Below are 26,990 nucleotides of genomic sequence, written 5' to 3' on the forward strand. Positions count from 1 at the left end.
ACTTCTGTGCACGGGCCACTCTGCACGTCCCTCCCAGGCCCTCCAGCCAGACGGGCAGACTCTGGGCAGGATGCACAGGCTGTCCCGCTTTAGTGACTCTGCTGATGATGGATGTGTCTTCGCCAGCCAGAGAAGAAGGCCTGGCGGGCCATGTGCCTGGGGCTCTCCTCAGAAGCTGCTCCTGGGCGTTGCCCAGCCGGGCCATTTAATATAGATGTTTGTTTAACCAGGAAATGAACTCCGCGGTTGACGGCAGTGTCCAGGGACAGACTTCTGGGAACAGGGTTCCTCCCCGGTGTGTGGGGGCTGGGCCCGTGCTATCGCGTTTCTCAGGCTGGCGCTGTGAGGGTTACATCAGGTAGCCGCCCTTCTGTCCGAGGTCCAAGCCCAAGCGGCTTATCTCCCCTGTTCCCCTGGGCCGCCCAGCCGCACTTCCTCCCCAGGCCCCAGGCAAACCTGCCGGCTCAGTGCTGGCTATTCTGGGAGCAGCGCAGGGCGGGAGGAACAGTCCTCCCTTAGGGACCCCCCTGGCTGAACAGACCCCAGAAAGAGCTAGGAGTCCTGGTCCTCTGCCTGGGACTCAGTTTCTCCAGCTATAAGACGGGGCTTCCTAGGCCCCTTCTAGAACAGCGGTTCCCCAAGTCTGTTCTGAGAAGTCCCAGGGTTCTGCCTCCCCTTCCCAACTACGTTATCTGTGTGAGCCTGGATTTTCACTAAACTTGACCAAAACAGCATTTTCAACAGACGGAACCCGAGAAGAATCCAGGCGTCCCCTATGAAGCCGGAAGTTAACACTGTTCGCAAAAATGTGAAACCTGGTCACTCTTGTCGCTCAATATTTTGCAAAACAACTATTTTTCATAATAAGTGCTATCTATGTTAACATATAATGGTCTATTGTTGTTATTTTTAAATGAATTAAAAGATAGATGTTTTAAGTTTTTCTCAGCGTTACTTTCTCACGTGGTAACTATGGATAGATATAACTTATAGAAATAAAAACTCTTAGGGGTCTTCAATTATTTTTATGAGGTTAGAGGGGTCTCAGACCAAAAGGTTTTGAGAACCGCTGTTTTAGAGGCTGTCACCCTGATTATGTAGGATTGTGGACGGAAAAGCTCTTCATTCTCAGTGAAGATCCGAAGAGGAGGCATCACTGCCACTGTATTATAATAACAATCACCGTTACGGTTATTGTGAGAAGTAGGGTAATGAGCCCCAGGCTGTATGGCCTGGCCCTCAGCATGGCCCTATGTATTCCCAGGGGTCACACCATCTCTCCACAGCGTCCTGTCCTGCAGAAGAGGAAGAAGCCACCTCCAAAGCTCCTGTTTTGTCACCTCTCTCCCTGCTTGCAGGCCTCCTGGGTTGATACCTGCTCTGCCTTTAAACAGCTGCCTCTTTCCTTTCACCCTCATCTCTGCCAGCTCCGGGCCAAGCCCCATGTCCTGACATCTTGGTGCCTGGCTCAGTGCCCCCTCCCTAGTTCACACCTGTACCCTGGCCTGTGGTCACCTGGGAACTCCACCCTCCACGCCATAACCCTCAGCCTCTCACCTCCTTGAGACTCCCTTCCCTCTCAGACGACTTTCACCTACTTGTATGTCTGCTCCACCCACCTGGGCCTCGTCCCCGCTCAGTGCCCTGCTCTGAGGTGGTGGGGACCTAAGCTCCCGAGCTCCCCTCCACCCTCAGCTGAACTCCCCTCTTAGCTCACGACAGCTGCAGCCTTGGACCTACTCCAATCCACACAAGGTTGTGGGAACTGCCTCCTGCTGTCACTTGCAGTCCCAAGTGGCTCTCCAGGACTTACAGAAAGAACTTGTCGTTCAGCTTGATGCTGAGACCTGCGCTCTGGGGTCAGAAAACCTGGGCTCAAGTCTTGGGCTTCAGCGCTTCCTAAACCTATGCCCTTGGACAAGTTACTTCTCTTCTCTGGGCCCCATCGGTAAAAGAGGGATAATAACAATACGTACTTAATAATATAACAGCTAGTGTTTCTTGACCACTTAGTATGTGCTAAACATGGCTCTGAGCTTTTTACATGAATTACCTCACTGAATCTTCCCAAAAAACTACGAGGAACTATTATTATTACCTCCATTTCACAGATGGGGAAACTGAGGCACAAATAAGTCCTACCCTGCACCTGTGACTCCACCTAAAGACCCTTTCCAGGCACGTACCTGCATTCCTCGGGGCCTTTTGGCTCACACAGATGCCTGTGTCCAGAACTTCCCTGTGATCGAATAAGTGTCTCTAGGTTACACGCTTCACCCCAGTGAGGCAGAGCACCAAGGCAGGCCCCCGATGCTCCACGTCTGCCAGCCGCACATCCCGTGGGCGGGGCGGAGGGGCACATCCGCAAAGAGGGAAGGGGCTGCCGTCCAGGGCTGCTTCAAGCCCTGGGGAAATACTCCTAATGAGCCTTTGCTACTTTGAGGGTCCCAGCGAGGGGCCTTCCTGGGGTCTCCCGAGGCCACAGCTGGAGCAGGGAACGTGCTCGGAGAGCCACACTCACGGGGTGGCAGGGACCCCAGGAGAACGCTTGTCTCCAAGGCCCCTCGGGGCACCACCTGCACTGACAGTGGCCACCTCCCCCTTGGAATGCAGACCGGGGCTCGCAGCACAGCCTTCAGCGGCCACTCGAAAATTCAGACAGGCGCTCAGGGAGAGACGGCTCATCTTTCATCCCAGCTGTTGCCTCTGTTCCCACAGGTGGCAGAGGAGGGATGAGGAGGGCAAAGGAGAGGCAACACCTGCAGGACAAGGCGGGAAGAAGGAGGGACCAAACACAGCCCCTCCTCCCCTCCTCCCCCAGGACCAAGTGGTAGGCTTCGCTTCCTGCTGACATCCAGCCTTATTCTAGTTCCTGAGCACAGGCTGGTGTGAATCTGGGTTTGGCCCAGATACTCTAGAAAACTTTCAGTTGCAAAGAATCTTTGGTTCTGGATGCAGTTTGTAATAGAGGACAGTACGCTATCTTGGAACACCCCGCATGAGGCATCAGGAGACCTGGCGCCTACTCCTGACTCTGCCGCCAACGTGCCAAACAGCCACGAGCGAGCAGCGGCCTCTCCAGGAGCTGCAGTCTTCCCTCCCGTGAGACGAAGGGATCTTGTGCATCACAGACTCCACACCCAATTCCCTCTGCCCCCGGCCCCTGGCAACCACCATGCTACTCTCTGCTTCTATGACTCTGACTGTCTTAGATCTCTCCTGTAAGTGGCATCAGGCAGTATTTGGCTTTCTGTGACTCCCTTGCTTCACTGAGCACCATGTCCTCCAGGTCTGTCCATGTTGTACCACGTGACAGGATTTCCTTCCTTTTAAAGGCTGAATAACATTCCATTGTATGTGGAGACCACACTTTGTTTATCCATCCATCCCTCGATGGACATTGAGAGGGTAGATTTCATGTTAAGTGTTCTTACCACAATAAAAAAATAAAATGAAGTGACCTCTAAATGCCTCTGTCAGCTCTCTCAGCTTATAGGTGCCTGAGTGTGGTGGTAACTGTGACCAGGCCAGCTCTCACTGAACAGGCCAGCACACGGCTCGTACGAGACACAGGCTTCCTGTCCTCAGCATCTCACTTCAGTTCGGGAAAGGACCAGCCACAAGTCAAGAAGCCAGTCGGTGACGCGGCTGCATGCCTTTGTGCTGCCTGCTTTGGCCTCCCACGTACCCTCTCTCTCCTTTCTACTTAGCCGCATCCTACTCTCCTTCACAGAGCACTTATGCCTCACCTCCTCCTGGAAACCTCCCTGATTGTCCTGACTTTTGAGACTTGGGATAGTCACACTGCTCAGGGTTTAGGTCACAAAGCTGAGGCCGCCATGGCTGCCCCATAATTGTTCCATCTCACGAGCAGCCTTTGTCTTGTAAAAAACTGTCAGACGTAACCCTCATAAAAGTGTATAAAATGTAAAGTTTAGAGATTATCACATAAGGAGCTTTCTCAGTCTCCAGCCTGACAGTAAGTCCCCACGGTCAGGCACCCCAGAGAGCTGGGGGCACTGTGGGTGCTCCATACAGACTGGACGGCTGACATACAGACCAGAGTTCAAACCTGAGTGAGCATATGAGCCACCGCGGGGGGATCCTGTAAACATGCAGATCCTGACTGGACAAATGTAGGGGGGCCTGGGGTGCTGCTGGTCCACATGTCCAACTCTCAGCAGCAGGGCTGTAGACCAGGCACAGAGAGCGACTATCACGAAGCTGGGAAGGAGAAAGTGAGGGCGAGTGTGACCCTGTGGCCCGAATTCTAAACTGGTCAAAGGGGCACGTTTGAAGGCTTCCCTGGTGGAGCAGTGGTTGAGAATCTGCCTGCCGATGCAGGGGACACGGGTTTGAGCCCTGGTCCGGAAAGATCCCATATGCCGCGGAGCAACTAGGCCCATGCGCCACAATTACTGAAGCCTGCGCGTCTGGAGCCTGTGCTCTGCAACAAGAGAGGCCGCGATAGTGGGAGGCCAGCGCACCGCGATGAAGAGTGGCCTCCGCTTGCCGCAACTAGAGAAAGTCCTCGCACAGAAATGAAGACCCAACACAGCCAAAAATAAATTAATTAATATTTTTAAAAAAGGGGGGGCACATCTGAGACTTGGCAGAGAGGAAAACCAGCCACAGAATAAGCTCTCACGGGACCAGGGTATCCCAACGGCCCCCATCCCCAGCTTCTTGGCTCCTGACAGCCTCAAGCCCTCCAGGGCCCTGAACAAGGGGTGTGAGACAGGCGGGTACCCAAGATGCCTCCCGGACCTCTGAGCTCCTGTTTTCTCCCTTCCCCTTTGGGTTCTGAGAGTCTGCACCCTCGTCCTCCTCCGCTCAACACTGCCTGAAAATGTCTCTGCGTTACTCTGCTGAACTGCTGTGCCCTCTGTGTGGCTGCTGTGGGGCTGGTGACAGGCAGGCTTGGTTCCCCACTCCATCCCTCGCTGTGCACTGTAAATGGTACAGGACCAAACGAGTGTTTTTGTTTATTAAACTGTCGTTCATCGAAGTTTGTTTTCCTTACTTAAACGCAGGAACTGAGTCTAAATGCATTCACTTACTTATTCGTTTTTTGGAGGATATTTACTCAGTACTATTTTATGTGCCAGGCAGCAGGGACGTAACTGTGAATAGGACAATCATGGTCTCTGCCTTCCTGGAGCTACTGTGAAAGGGGAAGGCAAACAATATGCAAGTAAGCAGAAAAATAAAGAACATAATCACAGCTTGGGATAAGCATGAGAAAGGAAATGACAGGAATGAGCAGGGTGAGCAGGGGAGGCCTCTTTGAGGAGGTGACATCTCATCTGAGACCTGCAGCCAGCAGTGCAAAGGGCAGGAAGAGCATCTAGAGTGGAAGCAAGTGCAAGTGCAAAGGCCCTGGGGTGGGTTTACAGAACAGACTGATTCGTTCTGTAGCCTTCGAGGCTGAATTTCATTTGATCCATAATTAAGACATGGCAACAGAAGATGAAATGCCAGGGATTTAAAATCTTTCAAATCTGGTGCCAACCGCCAGAATAGCAAACTCAAGTGGAGAAGAAGGCGGGCGGGTGGTGGGGAGCATGGGAAAATGGCGAGTTCAACTTGGGATGTGTTGAGTTTGAGGTGTCTGCAGGGCTTCCAAGAAGGGCCCCAAAAAGCAGTTCGTAGATGGAGTGCAGGGTCGCAGGGAGGGGTGGGGCAGAAGGTCGGCTCTGGGAACACATCTGAGAAGGGCTGGCCGCTGGCCCGGAAGGGGCTGCCTAAGCAGAGGACACAGGAGGATAGCGGGGCTGGAGGAACCCAGGCCCTGGGACGTCAACGCCTCACATGGAGGCGTGGGCAGAGAGGATGGTCAGGGGAGTAGGGAGAGAACAAGGAGAGAACGGAGCCAGAGAAGCCGAGGCAGCTCCCCGGGAAGGGAGACCACCAGAGCAGGGGCTTGGGATCTGAGGTGGACAGTGTGCAGGGCGAATGACTGCAGCAAGGGGGGCAGGACAGCAGGGAGGAACATGTCTGTGGGCGGAGCCAAGTCCTGCAGAACCCGTCCAGCCCACCCCCTTCTCCTCTGCTCCCCCAACGCTGACCTCGGCTGTATAGGCTCATTCCCACCACCCGCCCCGCCTCTGCGCTGCTGCTCCTGGCCCGGAATGCTCTGTCCCTAGACCTTCCCGTTTCCTCCTCCCTCACAACGTTCAGCTCCCTGCTCGAAGGGTGCCTCCTTATCACAAAGGCCTTCTCTGGGAAACTGGAACCCACCTGCATCTCTGGAGGGAAAGTCAAATGGGGCAGCTGTAAAATAGTATGGCAGTTCCACCCCCAAATTAAAAATAGATTAACTATGTGATCTAGCAATTCTACTACTGTGTACATAGACAAAAGAATTGAAAGCAATGTCTTAAAGAGATATCTGTACACCCATGTTCACAGCAGCCTGATTCATAACAGTGGAAAAGTGGAGGCAACCCAAGCATCCATCGATGCAACAACATGTGATACGTACACATAATGGAATATTATTCAGCTTTAAAAAGGAAGGAAATCCTGACACCTGGAACAACATGGGTGAACCTTGAGGACGTTCTGCTAAGTGAAATAAGCCAGACACAAAAAGACAAATACTGTACGATTCCACGCATGAGAGCAGTCAAAATCACAGAAGCAGAGAGCAGAGCGGTGGGTGCCAGGAGGACTGTGGTGGGGAGTTGCTATCTAAGGGATACTGAGCTTCAGTTTGGGAAGATGAAAAAGTTCTGGAGATGGGTGGTGAGGATGGTTGCACAATAAGGTGAACGTTTTGTTTTTCTTTTTTTTAATGTAAGTTTACTGTTTTCTCTCTCATTTTTTTCAATTTATTTATTTATTTGGATCTGTTGGGTCTTCGTTGCTGTGCGCGGGCTTTCTCTAGTTGCAGCGAGCGGGGGCTACTCTCCTTTGTAGCGTGCGGGCTTCTCATTGCGGTGGCTTCTCTTGTTGCGGAGCACGGGCTCTAGGCGCAAGGGCTTCAGCAGTCGTGGCACGCGGGCTCAGTACTTGTGGGACATGGGCTTAGTTGCTCCATGGCATGTGAGATCTTCCTGGACCAGGGATCGAACCCACATCCCCTGCATTGGCAGGCAGATTCTTAACCACTGCACTACCAGGGAAGTCCCAACGTGAATGTTCTTAAGGCCACTGAATGTTCTTACGGCCACATACTTAAAAATGGTCAAGATGGGGCTTCCCTGGTGGCGCAGTGGTTGAGAGTCCGCCTGCCAATGCAGGGGACACAGGTTCGTGCCCCGGTCCAGGAAGATCCCACATGCCGCGGAGCGGCTGGGCCCGTGAGCCATGGCTGCTGAGCCTGCGTGTCCGGAGCCTGGCTCCGCAACGGAAGAGGCCACAACAGTGAGAGGCCTGCGTATCGCCAAAAAAAAAAAAAAAAAGGTCAAGATGGAAGATTTTATGTTATGTGTATTTTCACAAAATTTTTAAAAATGGAAAAAAAAAAAAACCCCAGCATTCTCCAGCCTCCCTGTCTAAGTTTCCTCCCTCTCCTCACCCCCAGTGCTCTGTCCTCCGCCACCTTGGTCTGCTTTGTTTGTTCGTTGTTTATAGCACTTTCACCACCTAAGCCCACCTTGGGAGTTTTCTGGATCATTGTTCATCCCCTTCTAGAATGTAGACTCTAGCAGAGTCTTGACTTGTGGCTGATCTTCAGCCCTTAGAAGGGTGCCTGGCACATAGTAGGTGCTCAGTAAGTACTCAGTAAATAAATAAAATTCTGTTGAAGAAGAGGAGGGACGGGTGAAACTGGGTGAGGACACAGAGAGAAGAGGTGCAGAAGGGGGGGAGTTCACATCGACAGGAGAGTGTTTTCTGGGAAGGAGAACAGGCTGCAGGAGAGGAAGCTGCAGCAGGTTTGGAATGGCCTCCCCGGGGCCCAGAGGAGCGCGTGTCTGCAGTGGAGCCAACGCGCAGCCGGAACGGGGGTTCAGGGTCTCCAGCATGGAGAAGGCACAGTGTGACATTTAACACAGGCTGGAGACTCGCCCAGTGGAAATGACCAGGGTTCAAGTGGATCCTTGTTTTTGGTTTGGTTTGGTTTTTGGCTGTGCCACACAGCTGGTGGAATCTCAGTTCCCTGACCAGGGAGGGAACTTTCACCCTCGGCAGTGAAAGCACAGAGTCCTAACGAGTGGACCGCCAGGGAATTCCCCACGCAGATCCTTTAACCCAGGCAGATGGTCAGGCAAGGCCACAGGTGCAAGGCTACGGTCACGAGGTCAGCAAGGAGGCCCGGGCCAGGCCGCCAGGACCTTGGGTGCAGCCAGGGAGGGGACGTCCTGAGTGGGCGGGAACCAGGGAGGGCGTGAAGGCAGGATGGGTCTGCTCCAGGGGACAGGGCTGGGCTCAGGGGTGGACCCGGCCAGGAAACAACGTCCATGGTGACAGCGGGAGCCCGGCCAGGGAGGAGGTAGCCAGGAGGGGCTGCCAACTCCTGGGCTGGTCTCAGGGGAGCTGGTATCTCGCCTGAAAAGTCGCCATCAGCCTGAAAACCGGGCGCATTGTCAGGGAGGGGCAACTCGCCAGCCCGCCTTTGAATGTCTCCTTTCATTGCTAGATCTATTTTTAGGTCCCTCTTGATTCTCCTTTTTTGCCCCCTCTTTCCTTCAACCCACACCCTTTGTACGTCTGCGAGTGGGAGAGAGAGAGGTCAGACAGGTGGGTGGACCAGCTGGGCCCAGCATCCTGTCCTGCTCCAAAATCCTCTCCCCTCCTGACTCGGTCACCCCAAAACATCTGGGAAGGGTGGGGCTCAGCACTTTTAATTTATTGTTACATAAACCATATCACACTGAAAGAAGGGTGGGGCTCACCACTACACCCCCAAACACGCCTCCCAAGGCCCCGGGGAGGCAATTCTATGATCACGCACACTTGGTCCAGGTCTGCCCCTTTGAGACGGTTGGAGATGGTAATCTGGGTCCCACTTCCCCCAGGACAAGACGGAGGCGAGGTCTGCCTTTTGAGAAACAGAATTTTCGGAGAGAATGGAAGGCAAAAGAATAAGAAGCAAATGCCCCTCCTCCCCACCCCTGCCCCACCAAACCATCTGCAGCAGAAAGGAGCCAGGAAAGATTGCTCAGTCCGGAAAGCTCCCAGCGATCTGGGAGCCCTTCCACCCTGAGGGCTGCCAGAGAGTGTCTGTAACAGACTGGGGCAGGGGATTTAGCAGCAGGTATGAAGACTGATTGAAACTGCAAGTGTTCTCGGATCCCCTCCTGGGATCCACCCTCTGCAAAAACGTGTGTGTAAGGAGGGGTATGAACAGGTGCCCTGCAGTGCTGTCCACTGAGCAGAAAAAAGAGACATTGTAAATGTCCCTCAGCAAGGGGAGGGCAAAGTAAATGACAGCACATCCAGACACTGGAATACTATAGGGCAGGAAAATATTAAGTTAGAGCTCCCTGTACCGATGTGGGAACATCTCTAAGATACTAGTGAATGAACCCGGCCGAGTTACCCCTCCACCCCCGTTTCTTATAGTTTGATGTGGTTTACAGAAAAAAAAAAATCACAACTCCACAAACAATACCATCCATTTTCCACGCATAATGATGATATATGTAGGTGAATACAGGGAAAAAGTTCTAGAAGGATACACACCAAACTGCATACCGGTTACGTCCATAAGGGCACAAGGACCAGGAATGAGTGTCCCAGGGCACGGAACCCTGCCCCGTGATGACTTCATACATGATGAGGACCATCTAGCACAGCATGCCTCGGGCAAAGAGAACCTGATTGCTAAAGGCCATTTTACCTCTGCTACATCATGAAGGCCTCATAAGGAGGAAGAGAGCATGGTGGGGGGTCAGGGGTGGCAGTCAGTCCGCTCGGCAGCTGAAGAGGCTGGGCTCCCGAGACTGGACTGACCTGCCGTGAGGAGTCTGGACCCACACTTCTCCCTCTGTGCTCTCAGGATGACAGGACCGTCCTTCTCAGGATGGGAAGTGACCAGCCAGTGGTAACACAGCTGGAGGGGGAGATGCAGGTGGTCCCAGAGGAAGGTTTAACAGAGAAATCAGTGACTGGTCGGAAATCATCACGAGGTACAGAAAGTTGCACATGGGCCCCACTGCCCTCTCAGCCCTTCAACTCTTCTGGGCCTGGGATCCAGCCCCAGCTCCCAGCTTCAGAGAAAGGACCAAATCCCCGATGACAGCTATGTCTTTCTGCTCCCAGGCTCCATGACCCCAGGGATGCCCAGAAAAGCCAAAATCATCTCTAAATGGGCACCACTCACTGAAAGCTTGCCTCCCTTGTCACCCTCTCCCCACTCCAGGAGCCAATAGCTTCTTCTTGGGTGAGGGGAGGAAGTGGAGAGATAAGAGGAGGCTACCGGGACTGCAGTGGAAAAACAAACAAACAAGACTGGGTTTGGAGTCAGACCCGTTTTCAAGTCCAACCCCTTCAACCACTAGCAGTGTGGCCTTGGGCAAGTTACTTAACCTCTCTGAACCTCTGTGTCCTCGACTGCAAAACAAGACAACGGTACCGGCTTCAAAGTGTTTGTAAGGAGTGAAAGAGCAGACGAGGAAGCTGGGAGTGCCCAGCAGACAGCTCGCCATCTAGAGAGGGAAGGGGAAGCGGGTGCAGACGAGCCGGTGGGAAAGCCCCCTTCACCGCTCCCACAGCACTGTGTATATGGGCAGACAGGAGAGTGAATTTTTAAAAGAAATCGAGTGTACGAAACGAAATCAAAGACACGCCCATTTATAAAATGCTTGGTAGGGGCCAGGCACCTGTACCAAGTGCTCCCACAGGAAGAGTCTGTAATCAGAGGGGCCCACCTCACCTAAGCTGGGAGGGGAAGATGCCCAGAGTGGGAGACAGCCAGGAACAGGGGCCCAAGGGCACTTCCTCTGCCACCCCGGCCCCTCCCTGGCAGATGGCAGACGGGAGCGGGCCCGCGAGATGGGGGAGGGGGAGAACTTCAGGCTGGCCTCAACCTTCCGTGCAGCTGGGGTGTCCTCCTGGTCTGAATTCCTGGCCCCCAGCACCTTGTGTTGTCTCCTGGGTGACACTAGTAACAGCCATGTGGCACTGGGCAAGTTCTTCCGCTCTGACAGTTTCTGCAAACGGGAAACACGGGAGACAGCCCGTGCCTCCTGGAAGGGGTAGGGAAGGACGAGATCGGCCGAGCAGAGGTAACCACGTCACACCCAATGCCCGACACCCAGTGCGAAGGTCTGGGCCTCCACTGTGACTTGGGCCGCAACTCGCCATCTGCCTCCAGAGAAGTAACAGCCCTTCTCTGAGCCCCGCCCCCTCAGCATCACTGCAGGGAACGGGGACACCAGCTCTCATTCTGAAGTTTTCACTTCACGAAACTTGCTCATAACCCTTTTAACTCATCTTACCCTCACAATTCCCACTTCACAGACGAGGTAACTGAGGCTGCCCAGGGGACCAAGGTCATTGGAATCCAGCCCTGTTTGGATTCAAATCAGGCGGCTCTATTCCGCTTCATCCCCAGGCTTCCTGGGACCCAGGAGGATGTCAGCAGTCACCCCCGCAGCATCAGCGCCCCCGTGTCTGCCACGTGCCTTCAGGCCGCAGCCCCAGCCGCCCTGTGACTCAGCCTCTGCATCCACCTTGCCGTCAGCTGTTTGAAAACAGCTCCCTCCGCACGGAGAAGGGAAGGAGTGGACCCTCTCTCCACTGTCACATCTCTGACGCCCACCTCCCACCGGCCCCCGGCCTGGGGTGGGGAGCCCTACCTTGTGGGTGAGGCTGGGGTCTCTTGGAGCACTGTCCTCCTCCTCCGAGCTTCCCCGCTCTTCATCCGACGTGAGGTCCTCCTTGGGGGCCACTGCCGAGATGGGACAGACCTTATAGGGCTCTGTGTAGGCGCTGGGGTCAGAGCAGAGGAGAGAGAGGGTTAGAGCTCCCTGTCCAACAAAGGGAAAGCGAACAGGCCAGGGGCCCTACTAATGTCATGAGCCGTTAATGAGTGCTCTGTGCTTCCATGAGGACCCAGAAGTGAATAAGAACCTCCTTCCTGCCCTCACTCCAGCCAGTCTGTTCTCCTACTAGTTCCTTGAACATTCCAAGCTCTTTGCTGCCTCAGTACCTTTACACATGCTGTTCAAGACAGACTTGTCTCCCTTAGACACGAGGTAGGCTGTGATGCTGAAGGAAGGTACAAATAATTACTATGAGGGCAAGAGATGTTCATTCTGATCAGTCTGGCAGTCTGGACTGGCCTGGTTGGGTGGCAGGGTCAGTCCTCAAGGTGGCCGTGTCCTCTGGGCCTGAAGAAGGGATGCAATGATGTGGCAGACAGAGTCTGGGATGTGCATTCGAGCCCCTCGCCCGAGCCCTGCTGCCAGCCAGATCATGGACAAGACACAGCTCAGGGTATCCGTTTCCACCTAGGCTACGCTGGAATAATGATTCCTATTCTCATTTTCTTGGCAGATGCTGTGAGGATCAGTATGTAGAAAGCTTATTCAGGTGTGATAATCTCATATCTACATAACTATGACTATTGTGTAGCCAATGTCATTAACTGATTAAATAATACATTCATTCAATAAGTATTCATTGATTGCCCGCTTTATGCCCGGCACACAGCTAGGCAGTGGGTAAAACACCGGTGAATAAAGCAGATATGGTCCCTGTCCTCAAAAAGGGAAAAGCTAATATATGATCATACACTGTGACACGTGAAGGAGAAGGATGTGCTCTCACAGAGAGTAACAGGAGGGGGGCTGTTGAGATAGGTCAGGGAAGGCACCTCTGAGGCTGAGACCAGAAGGAGGAGAAGGAGCCTTGCGATAGGAGGGGAAGTGTTCCAGGCAGGAAGCAGCACGTGTAAAGGCACCGAGGCAGCAAAGAGCCTGGCATGGGACATAAGCCGACCTAGAGCACAGGAACCCTCCTTTCTCTGCCTTCTAAACCTTCCTCACAGAGGATGCTCTGGCCCCATCACAACAGCCTCCTTGCTCTGCTGCTTGCTCCCAGCCTCCCTCTCCACACAGCACAGTGATTGTTCTGCAACAGAAATTGGGCCACATCCCCTTCTTACTCAAGAACCTTCAATGGCTCCCTCCTGCCTTTGGCAATGTGGTCCCAGACAACTTCTCACAAAACTTCTCTTCATGCTAAAAATCCAGGCATCTTATCTTACTAAATTCTTATCAAATACTGATTCCTGCCCTCTGGGAATGATGGATGGATGGATGGATGGATGGATGGATGGATGGATGGACAGACGGAGGAGGGGCGGCAGGGAGGGAGCCTCCATCCTCTGGAGTGGCCCTGCCAACTCTAGCCCAGGCCTTTGGCGGGCAGGTGCAGGGCCCTTGCCTCAGGTCTGGTCCAGGCAGGGGGAAGCATGGCCGGGGTGGGTACATCAGGAGAGGAGAAACTGAGTCTTGGGCTGCAGTGCAAGTAGAGGCCCTTCTTGGAGCTCCTTCCTGACTATGATAGGAGCCAGACCATGGACACCTCTCTCCAGAACACCTGGAGCCCAGGAAACAAGGGTCCGCCTGGAGCAGGATGGGCGTCCCCTGGTCCACACACTGGCGAAGAGGCTAGAAAGATCAGCAGCCTGTTCCTGCCTGGGCTCTTGCTGCATGTGTGTGTGTGTGAGTGTGTGTGTGTGTGTGTGTGTGTGTGTGAGTACGAGTGTGTGAGAGTGTGAGTGTGTGTGTGACAGTGCGAGTGTGTGTGTGAGAGTGTGAGTGTGTGTGTGACAGTGCGAGTGTGTGTGTGTGTGTGTGTGTGTGTGAGAGTGGTGAGGGCTTGGAGCTGTGCACTTGTCTGCAGAGGCACAGCCCTGATCCAAGCTGCGCCACAACCCGCTCTGCCATCCAACTGCACACCCTTCTGGCCACTCCTCTTTCTTGCTCTTTTTCAAGATTTACTTTGTTCTTTTCTTTCAAACTACGAGAGCAAACAAGTACTCTGCAACAAGCCATATACCATGGAGGTGTACAAAGGCATGCGAGAGCCTCCCCTCCTGCTGGGGCCACCAGTTCCCTCCTCTAAGGAGCTGTCCCCTGGCCCAGAGGTCAGGAACGCTGCAGCTGCTGAGGGAGCTCAGAACCATGCTCAAGAAAGTGATGGCGTGGACAGTCTCACTGAGCTACAGCTCCCCTCCCTCCAGAGCTGTGCATGTCCTCAGACAGGGAGCCGAGCCCTGCTCTCCCTCCATGAGGAATGGCCACATTAGGCCCCAGCAGGAGCCCATTAGGCATGTGAAGGATGGCCAGGAATGGTGAGGCAGGGAGCAGTTAACTGTGCCCCGGGACCATTCCTCCTCCTTATCAAGGAAAAGCCCCGGGACCATTCCTCCTCCTTATCAAGGAAAAGCAGGTATACGGCAGGCCTTTCCTAGAACGTGCTGTGAAGGCGGAAAGGATTCCCAGCCAAGCCTCCCGCCGGGTAAAGGGTGTCTCCATCCTCCCAGGCAGCAAGCTGGAAACCCGAGCATCTTCGCACAGCCAGCCACTGCTTGAATATTAAACCGCTCCCAAATTCACCTTCAAATCTTCCCCGACTCTGCTGGCATCTCTATGACAGCCTTGTGGTCCAAGCCATCTCTTGCCTGGATGTCTGTAACACTTGCTTCCTATTGGCTCCCATTCCCCCCGACTGCCCTCCGATCTGCTCACCCAGCGGCCAGAGGGACCCTCTCAAATCCAATCTGATCTTGTCACCGTCTTGCTCAAATTGCTCGGGGATATTCCAGTGCTGTTGGGATTTGGCCCCAACAGCCCAGCCTGCCAGGCAAGGCTCCACTCAACCTGGGGCTGGGGAAGTGGGCATCCTTGGGCCCTGATGCTGCCATGAAGTCTGCCCAGCATCAGACTCCACCAGGCATCCAGGGGCTCTGCCTCAAACCAGGCAAGGGCTGGATTCCTCGGAGCAGAGCCATGGGTGACACTGGGGAGAGAGCTCATGGACACCAAACCTCCGGAGAGGCGGAGAGGCTGGCTCAAGGTCACGGGGCAAATCTGGACCAACACCCATCGCTTCGGAAGATGCCCCTGCCTATGCCTGATCCCACTTTAGAGACATGAAAACAGAGGCCCAGTCGGGTTCCCTCGGTGCACTGACGTGCAGGGTTGGGTCTCAGGTTGCAAGGGCAAAAGGAGCTTTGCTTTTGTTGTCTGTGCTCTTCTTTTATTTCCCTTCTGAGAAGCAGCAGAGTGCAGCGGTTAGAGCTCACTCTTGGGTGGGACTGCCTGGGTTCAAACCCTGGCTCGGCCACTTAATGGCCATGTTTAACCTCCCTAAGCCTCAGCAGTGCCCAATTCACTGAGCTGCTGGGAGGATTCAATGAATTAAATAATGCAAGACACTCAGAACAGTTCCCCACACTTAATAACTCAATAAATGTGAGCTCTCCTCCTTACCAACTTGGCCTGGCTGTGCACGGCTGTTCCATTATTGACCGACTGTCGTCTAATGTCAGCTCGTTTTTAACATCTGAACTATTCTGACCTCATCCTGAGTGATAATACCCATGAAGTCACAGTATGTATTCTTCTAACACTTTAAGATAAACCATACAATAATTAACCTATAACACGTTTGACTAAAATGATCTTGCCCTCCACTGAAGATGCACAGACCTTAGAGACAAACGTGGTTACTGCTGACCCTCAATCCAACCTTAGCTTCTGGCTAGAAATGTGGCTCAGGCTCTTTTTATTCTCCTTCTTCCTCTCACTTGTTTTCTAGAAAGATCTAAAAGGGAAGTCAGGAGACAAGGGTTTGGGTTCTCTGATGATATTCTGGCTCATTTATTTCACTGTCCTATTGAGGGATTGTGAGCACAGCAGACGGGGACAAACTGCTATTAAAAACATGCTTTCAGGGCTTCCCTGGTGGCGCCGTGGTTGGGAGTCCGCCTGCCGACGCAGGGGACACGGGTTCGTGCCCCGGCCTGGGAAGATCCCACATGCCGCGGAGCGGCTGGGCCCGTGAGCCATGGCCGCTGAGCCTGCGCGTCCAGAGCCTGTGCTCCGCAACGGGAGAGGCCACAACAGTGAGAGGCCCACGTGCCGCAAGACAAACAAACAAACAAAAAACATGCTTTCACAACATAAAAGAGCAAGTATAATCCGAGGCCTTAACGGATTCAGTGGAAGCTGTAGTGACAGACCTTATATTGGACCAAAGTCATTTGTTAAATAAGCAAATCAAGACAGAACTGCCTCTATAGACCCCTGATGATATTTGCTACCAGGCTGATCTTCAAATACAGGGGAAGATAAACACCTCCAAATGTTTTCTTAATAACTTCTGCCCAAATGCTCTGCCAGGCCCTGGAGAACTCGTGTCCTGGGTGAGTAACCACTTCCTCCCTCGGAGGACAGACTGGGAACCCTCACATAGCCCATCCATTGCCCTAGTCTGTCAACATAGACCTGTGAGGTGGGTCCTCTACACAGTATGCTCTAAGGAAGGCTGCAAGGTCTGTATTTTCATCTATCTGGTTCCTATCTGCTTGCTTTTTGGTCATCCAGACTCTGTACTGTAGGTACTGGTAATACAGTGGTGAACAAACACATTGTCTGTTCTATGGCCTCTCCAGTCAAAATGCCCATTATAATCATAACTAGGTGAGGTGCTGTCTCTAGACACCTTTTTTTTTTCTTTTTTAACATCTTTATTGGAGTATAATTGCTTTACAATGGTGTGTTAGTTTCTGCTCTACAACAAAGTGAATCAGCTATATGTATACACATATCCCCATATCCCCTCCCTCTTAGGTCTCCCTCCCACCCTCCCTATGGTTACAAAGCACCGAGCTGATCTCCCTGTGCTATGCGGCTGCTTCCCACTAGCTATCTATTTTACATTTGGTAGTGTATATATGTCCATGCTACTCTCTCACTTCATCCCAGCTTACCTTCCCCCCTCCCCGTGTCCTCAAGTCCATTCTCTACGTCTGTGTGTCTAGACACCTTCTTTGAATATACCAATAGATTACATATGAGAAAGCCCTCTGATCCAAAACCTACCCGTCTACTCACTCACCCATCTATACACTTTTCCATCCACTCGCCCATTTAGCCACTCTTCCCTACCGCCCTCCTCTCCATCCACTCCTCTACCCATTCATCTATCCAATTACCCATCTACTTAGCCATCCATTGCTGCATCCATTCATTCACACACCTATCTGGCCAGCCTTCTATCCACCCACTCAGCTATCCAGCTACGCAATCATCCTTCCTCCCATCCATCCACTCCCTCACTCATTCAACAAACACAAATTAGCACCTACTTCAAAGTGCAAACACATGGAGGCCTCAAAGATGATTAAAGCACTCTCCTGGCCTCACAGAAAGCACAGTGCAAAGTATTAGTTAAGAGGATGAGCTCAGAAGTCAGAACACTTGGTTTGAATCCCAGCTCTACCACTTTAAGCAAGTTACTTCAACTTTCCATGGCTCAGTTGTTTTTTTTTTTTTTAATCTGTAAATCAAGGGTAATGACACATGCTGGGAAAACAGACAAAATGCCACGTGGTCAGCACTGTAGGTTTAGAGACCAAGTGGTATAAAACTTTGGCATCAGATCAAGGAGAGTCACTGGGTGACCTTAGGCAAGCCACCCACCATCTCTGTTTCTTATCTGTCAAGTGGGGATGACTGTATAGGTTCATTGTGGGCTTTAATAAGAACATGATAGTAAAAGTAGCCATTGCCTAGAACACAGTAGGTCCTTTTTGGCCAGCCTGCAGAGGGGCCAAGTTCTAAACCCCCAGACTAGTCTTCACAGAGCTGGTCTCCCTCCCTCTGGGTTGACTTGTGCTTTAAAGGGAACATAAATTACAGCTGCCCAGAGCTCGTGACCTTAAATGACCCTCCAAATGAGCACAGTCCTTTCCAGCAGCCTAGAGTCATAAAAGGACATGTGCACCCACATGCGGGGAAGAGAACTTTGTAACCTGGTCCAGGGCTGTCCGGCTCTGCCCATTAAATGCCGTCCCATGTGACACTCACTGGGAGCCATAACCCTGAGCACAGCCAAAATGGCCTCATAACTCATAAAAAGGGAACGCTTTCCTCACTGGGAGCCCTTCAGTGGGTGCTCTGGCCCCTCGCTCCACCCTTGCCGGTGCAGTGACATATGCATGGAGGAGGCCAGATTGCAGATGTAACGTCCTCTGGCTCCTCTGAGATAGGCTGGGGCCTTCCCGGAGCTCGCCAGCTCGGCGGGAGGGGCAGGGGGGCCTCGGGGCTGTGATCTCTGGGAGCTGGAAAGTTTGAGATGGAGGAGACAGGAGGACGGACTTGGTCAATATGACTATCCTAATTAATTAGCAGGGCAGCTGGAAGAGCACGGAAGTGGATGGAGGAGAGGGCTGGGCGCGAAATCAGGGATTTCCAAATCCTCAGACATTTCATCTTGTCCTGTGTCTCCTCCCCCATCCCTCAGCACCTGCAGAGGTCACTCAAACGTCCCTCCAGACCTTCCCCAGGTTGCATCTTCTGCCCTGATATTTCCTCGTCACTCAAAACTGACCCCCCACAGATCCCCCTCCTTCAAAGGCACATGAGATTTTCTTGGATACCACCCGCACTGTAACTGGAAACTTTCAATCTCAGACAGTGGAAACTGCCCAAGAAGATGGGGGTCAGAGACGGGGGAGTCCTGCATTCACTGCTAACCCACTGCATGGTCCTCCTGGTGGGCCTCCACACCTGTAAAGTGGAGATGGAGAACAAGACACCCACAGACGTGAAACTGCGCGTTGAGACCGGACCACATGCATCTGATGGCCTGGGGGCCAGGCTCTGAGAGCAGCTGCTGCCTGGAGCCTTCTCCTCTCTGTTTCATTCCTTCTTGGAGAGAATGCATCTTACACCCAGGGTCAGCCAAGGGATAGTGCTTGTAATGCTTCCCAGAAACATGACTGAAGGAGAGGCTTTTTAAAAAATTCAATTTCCATTTTTCACTAAGTAAAAACAGAAGTGCATCCCTGCTCTCTGTCCTGTCACATCCACACCCCTCTGCTTAAAGCACAGCCTCAATGGTTTTTTACAGGGATTTGTTTTTTTGTTATAATAGCTTTACTGATATACAATTCATATACCATAAAATTTACCCTTTCAAAGAGTACAATCCAGAGCTTTTTAGTATAGTCACAGAGCTGTGCAACCATCACCACTATCTAATTTAGAACATTTTCGTCACCCCCAAATGAAACCATGTACCATTTACCCATCCATCACATTCCTCCCTCTCCCCAATCCCTGGCAACCACTAAATTACTTTCTATCTCTATGGATTTGCCTATTCTAGACATTTCATATTAATGGAATCATACACCATTTGTCCTTTTGTGTCTGGTTTCTTTCACTCAGAACAATGTTTGCAAGGTCCATTCGTGTTCTAGCATGTATCAGTACTTCATTCCATTTAATGGCCAAATAATATTGCACTGCATGGCCGTGCCACATTTTGTTTATCCGTCCGTCTCCTGACGGACAGTTGGACTGTTTCCACTTTTTGGCTTGTATGAACAGTGCTCCTAGGGGTATTCATGTAGAAGTGTTTGGGGGGACATACATCTTCATTTCTCTTGGTATACCCAGGCGTGGAATGGCTGCGCCACGTGGTAACTCTACGTTTAACATTTTGAAGAACTGCCAGACCATTTTCAGCCGCACCATTTTGCATTCCCACTGGCAGCGTTGAGGGTTCTGATTTCTCCATATCCTCATCAACACTTGCTATTGTCTGTCTTTGTTATTTTAGCCTTCCTAGTGGGTTTGAAGTGGTTCTATAGGGATTATCGAGGAATTTTGTTCTCCTTGATTACAATTCAGCCTCCTCCCGCCCCAAACAAACACTGCCTGTTTCCTATTCAGAGTGTGACTATGTCACATAACTGTGACTATGAAGGCTTTCTTTTCAGAAAATCAGTTGAGGTTCAGAGGTCCAGGGAGAAAAAATTAATACTTTTGGGAGGTCTGCAGAAGCCTCATGAAATGACAGACTAATATAAAGAGGTAACATACGAGAGAAAAACCATAAGCCACAGTCCCAGTCTCCCCAGTGTAATGGTCTCTCTGACCCCGGCTTCAGTAACAGTATCTGCCTCATGCAACTCGGGCCACCAGCGAGGACAGCAGAGGAAGAGTCCTGAGCTTCTGGCCCTTAGCAGCAGCCACGCTGTTGGCACATGGCCCTGGCCCTGCTCTGACCACTGCCCCCAGCACTGTGGCCCTCTCTGGGGCCACAGGAGAGGATAATGTTAAAGGGCACAGTGTCAGAATTCCACCTCCTAAGGTCAGGACCCAGCTCTTCCACTCATCAGCCCAACGACCCAAGGTCAGCTGCTTACCTGCCTCAGTTTCCCCATCTGTCAAATGGAGATGATACAGCACTTACCCGCCCAGGGTTTATAAGACGGTGTGTATGAATGAGGCGGGTGGACTGCTTAGCACAGTGTCTGGCAGGTAGATTGACTACAATCAGTGTGAGCTACAGGTCAGAGACGAATTAATCAGCCAGAGCTCCTCGAGGTCTCACAGAGCTGGGTTCTAATCCCACCTCTGCCACCAGCTTGCTGTTGACCCTGTGTGGGCCCTCTCCTCTCTCTGGGCCTCAGTTTCCTCATCTGTAAAATCAGAGAGTTGGAGGACTTCTGAAGGCCCCTTCCACCATGATGTTCTGTGAGTCTGTGTCCAAAGGGGTCCCCTGCAAACCTGAGGAGTTCTGTCCCGGTGATTCCCGCCACATATCTGCTGCCGTCAGCCGTCACATGTGGCCAAACCACCACCTGCCTGACCCTCACACACCTTTGTACCTCCCCATCTCTGTGCCTCTTCCAAGGCTCCAGCCGGATGGGGCTCCCCTCACCACTTACATGTTGAGGCTGCAGAAATCTGTGTCCCTGTATCGGCTCCCCTGTCAGCCACCAGTTCTGAGGGCAGGAATCATGGGCTCGTTATGCGTTTCTGTGCATTCCATGAATGGCATATAGTAGGTACATGACGAGCACGTGTTGAGTGACCGTCCTATGCAGCTATTCTTCTGACTTCCATCAGCCTGTCAGTGAGGCCCCCTCCACTTCTGCACATCCGGCAGGAGCCTGGCACACAGCAGGTGCTCACACCTCTGGTGGAAATGGCACTGGCAGGCACTGCGACCACCGAGGATGCTGTGGCGTGGAGTCTTAATGGATAGATGAGCTTTTTTGCTAGTTAGGCCGTAACTTTATATTGCTTCAAATACAGCTGAAGGAGGGGGGTTGGGAGAGGCACCCCCACGAGCTGGATGTGGTTCACCCACAGGTTCAACGGATTCTATGCGTTCAGTTTCCTCATCTGTAAGATGGGCTCCACAGCCCTCACTCCTGAGCAACAGCCCAAAGCAAGAGCGAACTCGGACACATCTTTGTCCTGTCATCTCTGCTCCAGATTCAGAAGCCAGAGCACAGGGGAGATGAGAAGGGCAGGGGAACCACGGCTGCACCCCCAGCAGCTGCAGATTCATGAGGAGCGCTATAATTCTAGAATGGCACACCACATCTGAAGCTGCCAGGAGCTATGAGAGAGGGTGTTTGCGGCTTGTGTGCGTGGTGGTCTGAGAAACAAACAAGCCCCTTTTCCCACCCTTCCCTGCCACATGGACACAGCCAGCCAATAACAACAGCAGCAGCAGCAACAGTAGGAGAGGCAGAAGCCAGTGATCTTGAGTGCAGGACGTGACGGGCACTTGAGAAGTGCTTCTCAATCACTGTATCCTGTAGGTATTAAGGTGCCCATTTTATAGATGAAGAAATAAGCAGGGACACGATATGTGCAGAGCTGGGATCTGATCTGAACACAGGGACCTCGGCTTCAGAGCCTGTCCTTGTAACCACTGCTTCCACCAGCAGGAGCAGCTAACGTGTGTCAGGCAAGGAGCTGCACATGCCTCAGGGATCATCCCTTGTGACCCTCTCAGCCACTTAGTGGGACAAGCCCCACTACCATCCCCATCCTGCATCTGGGGAAACGGAGGCTCTGCGAGGCTGAAGGACTCGCCCAAGCCCACTCTGCTCTGCCCCTCGCTCAGCTTCTCCCACACAGAACCACAAATAGCTGATCCGCACCTGGGCCCACTCATGAGACATGTTCACTCATCTGGTTCACTGTTGCCCCCTCTGTGCTGGGGAGACAGACGTGAAAACGTGCAAGACGTGCCCAGACACACTGGGGGTCCTCAGTGCAGTCGGCACAAGGCGGGTAGGAGGCGGGGCCTTCCTGACACGTGAACAAGCGAGTCACGTGGGAACAAAGTGGGACGCCTGGATGGGGGACACGGAGTCCAGACAGAGACGGACACCCCAAGGCTGAGACCCAGAAGGGAAGGTGACACAGGCAAGGGCAACAGGCCTGGACCCAGACATCCAACATCGCACATACTCTTGTCACATGGCTCATCTGTGGTTGTGCCCACTCCACCAGCCTCCTTTCCCCCAAACAGGGAAGAAACATTTCCAGAGAAATGCCATCCTTTGCCAAAGGCCTGTAAGAGCCTATGAATTCACCCGGCTTCTTGAGGGCAGGGCTGCTGGCCGAGAACAGATGCCTGGGAGACGCCCAGTGTCTCCAGGCCGATGGATTCGCCCCAGACCCAGCTCCGACCTCACCTCCTACTCCAGGAAGCCTTCCCTGACCACTGAGGCAGGTCTACCATGAACTAGTGAGGCTTAGGCTTCAGGCCCCACACCTGCATAGGCTCTGCAGATTATTTTCTATCCTTCGTTGTACATTCTTCATCTTAAAGAGACTCCCCAGATTAATAAGCTTCAGAATCTGCCCCTGCTTGGACATGCCTCCCTGCAGAGGGCCTGCTCCCCTCTACACGGCCCTGTACCCAGGGGCTCCCCTCACCTGGTTGTGGTCTTAGCTCTGCACAGTTTCCTCTACCTCACCAGCCCCAAGGGCTGAACTCTGCACACAGCAGGTGCTCAACTAACCTGCTGGTTTCAACGGACTCCAGGGGAAGCACCTCCAGCCAGATCCGTGCGTGCATCCGTGTGTGCTTCTGTGAGTAGACACGGATATGGGGCATCCCCCGGTCAGAGCTGCCCCCAAGCACAGACACAGCAATTTCCTGCAGATGGAGCGCCTGCTGCCTGCACTCTCTTGCCCGACACACCTCACACGTGCTGACCGTCCACCCCACGCCTGAGCGGGGGACACAGAGAGGGAGGAGATACCCCTTTCTCTGCCCCTGAGGCACCCACAGCCCAGCGGGAACACAGACGGACAAGCAGCGGACAAGAAGGGTGGTGAGGGCTACGAGCACAGGAAAGGGGCCCTAAACTTGTGCGTGTGGGTGTGTGTGTGGGGGTAGGGGGGCGGTTCTAGGCCAGGGGAGACCTGAGACAGTCTGAAGGTTGAACACGAGACAGACAGGAAAAAGAACGTTAGCGGAGAGATCTCGGGAAATGCGCAAAGGCACAGAAGGGAGAGACGTTGGGGTCTGCGTGCTGTTGGGTGAGGAGGGCTGGGACAAGGGGCTGGCCAGGCAGCGGGCTCTCAAATGCCCCTGGACTGTGTATCCTGGGCGGGATGGGGGCCAGCAAAGGTTCTAGCCAGGGGAAGGACCCGAGCAGTTGTGCTCCCTGGAGAGTTCACCCTGGCCACCTGGCAGAAGCGGCGGGAGGAGACACAGTGGGAGCGGGGGAAGGGCGAGGCGTGGGCTCAGGCAAGTCCATGGGCCCGACAGGGAGGTGTGGGAAACAATAAACTCTTATCCTCATTTCACAGATGAGAAAACTGAGGCTCTGAGACGCTGGGGGATTTGCTCAGGGTGACGCAGCGAGTGAGAGGCAGTCCCAAGACTTCAATTCAGGTCTTCCTGCCCCAAATACAACCCCTGTCTCTCAAAGGGTGAAATCGGGGATGTAAAAGCAACAAAAACAGTGCCTGAAACCTGGCACGTACTCAGTGAATGCTAGTCTCCCTTCCAGTTCTTATTCAGGCTTTTAAACATAACCCGTGTGGGACTTCTCTGGTGGCACAGTGGTTAAGAATCCGTATGGGGATTCCCTGGTGGCGCAGTGGTTGAGAGTCCGCCTGCTGATGCAGGGGACACAGGTTCGTGCCCTGGTCCAGGAAGATCCCACGTGCCGCGGGGCGGCTGGGCCCGTGAGCCATGGCCGCTGAGCCTGTGCGTCCAGAGCCTGTGCTCCACAACGGGGGAGGCCACAACAGTGAGAGGCCCACGTACCGCAAAAAAAAAAACAAAAAAAGAATCCGTCTGCCAACGCAGGGGACACAGGTTCCATTCCTGGTCCAGGAAGATGCCACAGAGCAACTAAGCCTGCGAGCCACAACTGCTGAGCCCGCGAGCCACAACTACTGAAGCCCACGCGCCTAAAGCCCATGCTCCGCAGCAAGAGAAGCCACCGCAATGAGAAGCCCACGCACCGCAATGAAGAGTAGCCCCCGCTCGCCGAAACCAAAGAAAGCCTGTGCACAGCAACAAAGACCCAACACAGCCACAAAATAATAATAATAATAATAATAATAATAATCCGTGCTTCCAGTATAATCAACCCAGGGCCCATTTTCACAAAATTTCAATTCACACACACTTCTCAGGCACATTTCTGTGGCAAAAGTGAGGCCACCCTGCACTTCTTGGGTCACAGGGCTGAGTGGGGCTGGCCTGCCCTTCCTTCCTTTCACAGCTGGGCTGCGGGCTACACCAGGGCAGTGAGTGTTGCTGTGCCTTTGTTAGCGCTGCAGCAAGTCACCCATTTAACAGGTGGGGAGACTGAGTCCAGAGCAGAAGGACTAGGGGCAGATCTCCTGTCGCCCAGCTCAGTGCTCTTTTCAGGCTCCCAGGAGCCTCCCTTGGGAGGAGGGGTGGGCTGGCCAGGGATCTGGAGGCTTGCAGGGTGTGGCGTCCTGGAGGAAAAAGGCAGGGGAGGTGCAGGACTGCCTGGGAAGTGGGACTTTTCCCTTCAACAGCAATGAAAGGCCTCATCCTTGGGGCGGGAAGAGGGGCACCCGCCCTCAGCCCCACTGCCAGGCCAAGACACATCTTCCACTCCTCCTCCACCCACCTCCCAGGCCTTGTCCTGCATTTCCTGTAAACACGGGCACTTCCTCTGGCTGGCGGGGGGTGGGTGTGGGTGGGTGGGTGGGTGGGGGTGCTGGCAGTGCTGGGGCCACGCCCGGTGGCCTGCCAGCCCCTCACACAATGGCTGGCCCGGGGCTCTGGCTGGCCACTCCACACCCCAGGCCTTCCCTGGGACCTGGAGAAATGCCATCCATGGCTAGAGCTGGACAGTCCAACGCTCCCCTGCCACTGGCGGGCAGAGGAAAGCTAGGGGTGGTGGTTGCCCCTGGCCGCACAGCAAGTCTGCAGGGCAATGCAGGGGCACCTCGCTCATCTCTATAGCAGCACCTTCTACCCTCACTGCCACGTGTTCAGTCCTAGAACTGAGGAAGCTGGTTAGGAGCACAGACTCTGGAGCCAGCCCATCTGGGTTTCCAAAACCTGGTTCTCTGCCACTTACCAGCCTTGCAACCTCAAGCAAGTTTTCTGTGCCTCAGTTTTCTCATCTGTGAAATGGGGGAGAATAACAGTACCGATGTCATTGAGTTTTTAAGAGGATTTAGTGAGTTGACATATATATATAAAGCACCCAAGACAGTGCCTGGGACGTAGTAGCTATGTTACTGTTGCTGTTTTTAAGTGTTTACTGAACATTCCATCCAGGGCAGACCCACGTCTCCAGGCTACAGCCCACCACGGACGCATTTTGGGGTTGGATTTCCAACTTCAACACAGTTCAAAGTTAGAAGGGCGATTCTGGGAGTCAGGAGACTCTTGTTCTGTCAGAAACTCACTCTGTGACCCTAGGGAAAGCCACTTCCCTCCACTGTGCTTTCGTTTTCTCACCTCTAAAAATTAAAAATCCCTGCTCTGCCCACCTCCTGGATTGCTGGGAGATCAAATAAGACAGTGGGCAGGAAACCAAACTGACATATGTTCGGTGTATAAGACAGAAGCCGGCATTCCCAAGCAAATCGTTCCCAAATCTCATCTTTGATGATAAACTCTGAAAACTCCTTCCGGGCAGAGTTAACGTTACGGCTACAGCGAGAGCTTCCTGCGCACCAGGACCCGGCTGAGCACCTACCCTGCGTGACCTCCCACTGACTCCCAAAGACGGGCCGCTGAGTGGGTGTTACCATGCCACGTCACGGATGACAAGACTGAGGCTTCAACCTAACACCCTATGCCTAAAAATGGGCTGCACAGGACTTGCTCACGGCCCAGCTAAGATCCACATAGCACTTTACAGTCTACAAACACCTCCGCATCTTTCATCTCAGTGGACTCTCCCCACAAACCTGTAAGGTAGGCATCATCACCTCCAACTAAGAGAGGAGAAAATGAGGACCAGAGAGGCCCAGTGACCTGCCCAGGGTCCCACAGTAGAGAGGAGAAATGGAGACTAGAATGTGTGCCTGGCCCAGGCTGAGAAAGGTCTCCCCCATGCATGACAACGCCTGTTCCCCGGATGGCAGTGGTGGTTCCTGACATTGAACCAGCCCCATAGACCCTTGGTACCGTGTGAGCAGTTTTAGAGGCCTGTGGCCTGGTGTCTGGAAGTATTTATGAACCATGCAGCTAAGCTTGCTCTGTGTGTGTGTGTGTGTGTGTGTATATGTGTGTGTGTAACTGCTCTGAAATATGGGTTCTGAGATTTGTGCTACGACGCCAGCTGGCACAGCCTCGCCCTCACACGCCAAGGACAGACACTACAACAGTGGAACGCTGGGAAAACCACCATCACACAGGCCATTCTGGCTCGGGATGAAAGAAAGGGCCGGAAAAGAGGCAATGAACTGGAAAACAGAACCCTTGAGGATGGCATGGCATGGCGCCCTCCTCCCTCAGCCCCATCCTCACGAATCGGTCTTTCAGTCCTCTGTGAGGGGCCCTGAGCTCCCAGGCCAGTTGAAACATATTCTTCC

At 53.2% G+C, this 26,990-nt stretch overlaps 1 protein-coding gene across 1 annotated transcript in view; it reads right to left on the reverse strand.

Annotated features, from left to right (window-relative positions):
• Positions 1 to 26,990, reverse strand: part of FGD5 (FYVE, RhoGEF and PH domain containing 5) — a 115,549-nt gene that overhangs the window by 54,732 nt on the left and 33,827 nt on the right. Inside the window, exon 3 of the mRNA XM_060023110.1 lies at positions 11,748 to 11,880. Within this exon, the coding sequence (XP_059879093.1) occupies positions 11,748 to 11,880 (133 nt within the window). The remainder of the gene's footprint in view (positions 1 to 11,747; positions 11,881 to 26,990) is intronic.

Source organism: Delphinus delphis, chromosome 10 (genome assembly GCF_949987515.2).
Source record: "Delphinus delphis chromosome 10, mDelDel1.2, whole genome shotgun sequence".
Lineage (NCBI taxonomy): Eukaryota > Metazoa > Chordata > Mammalia > Artiodactyla > Delphinidae > Delphinus > Delphinus delphis.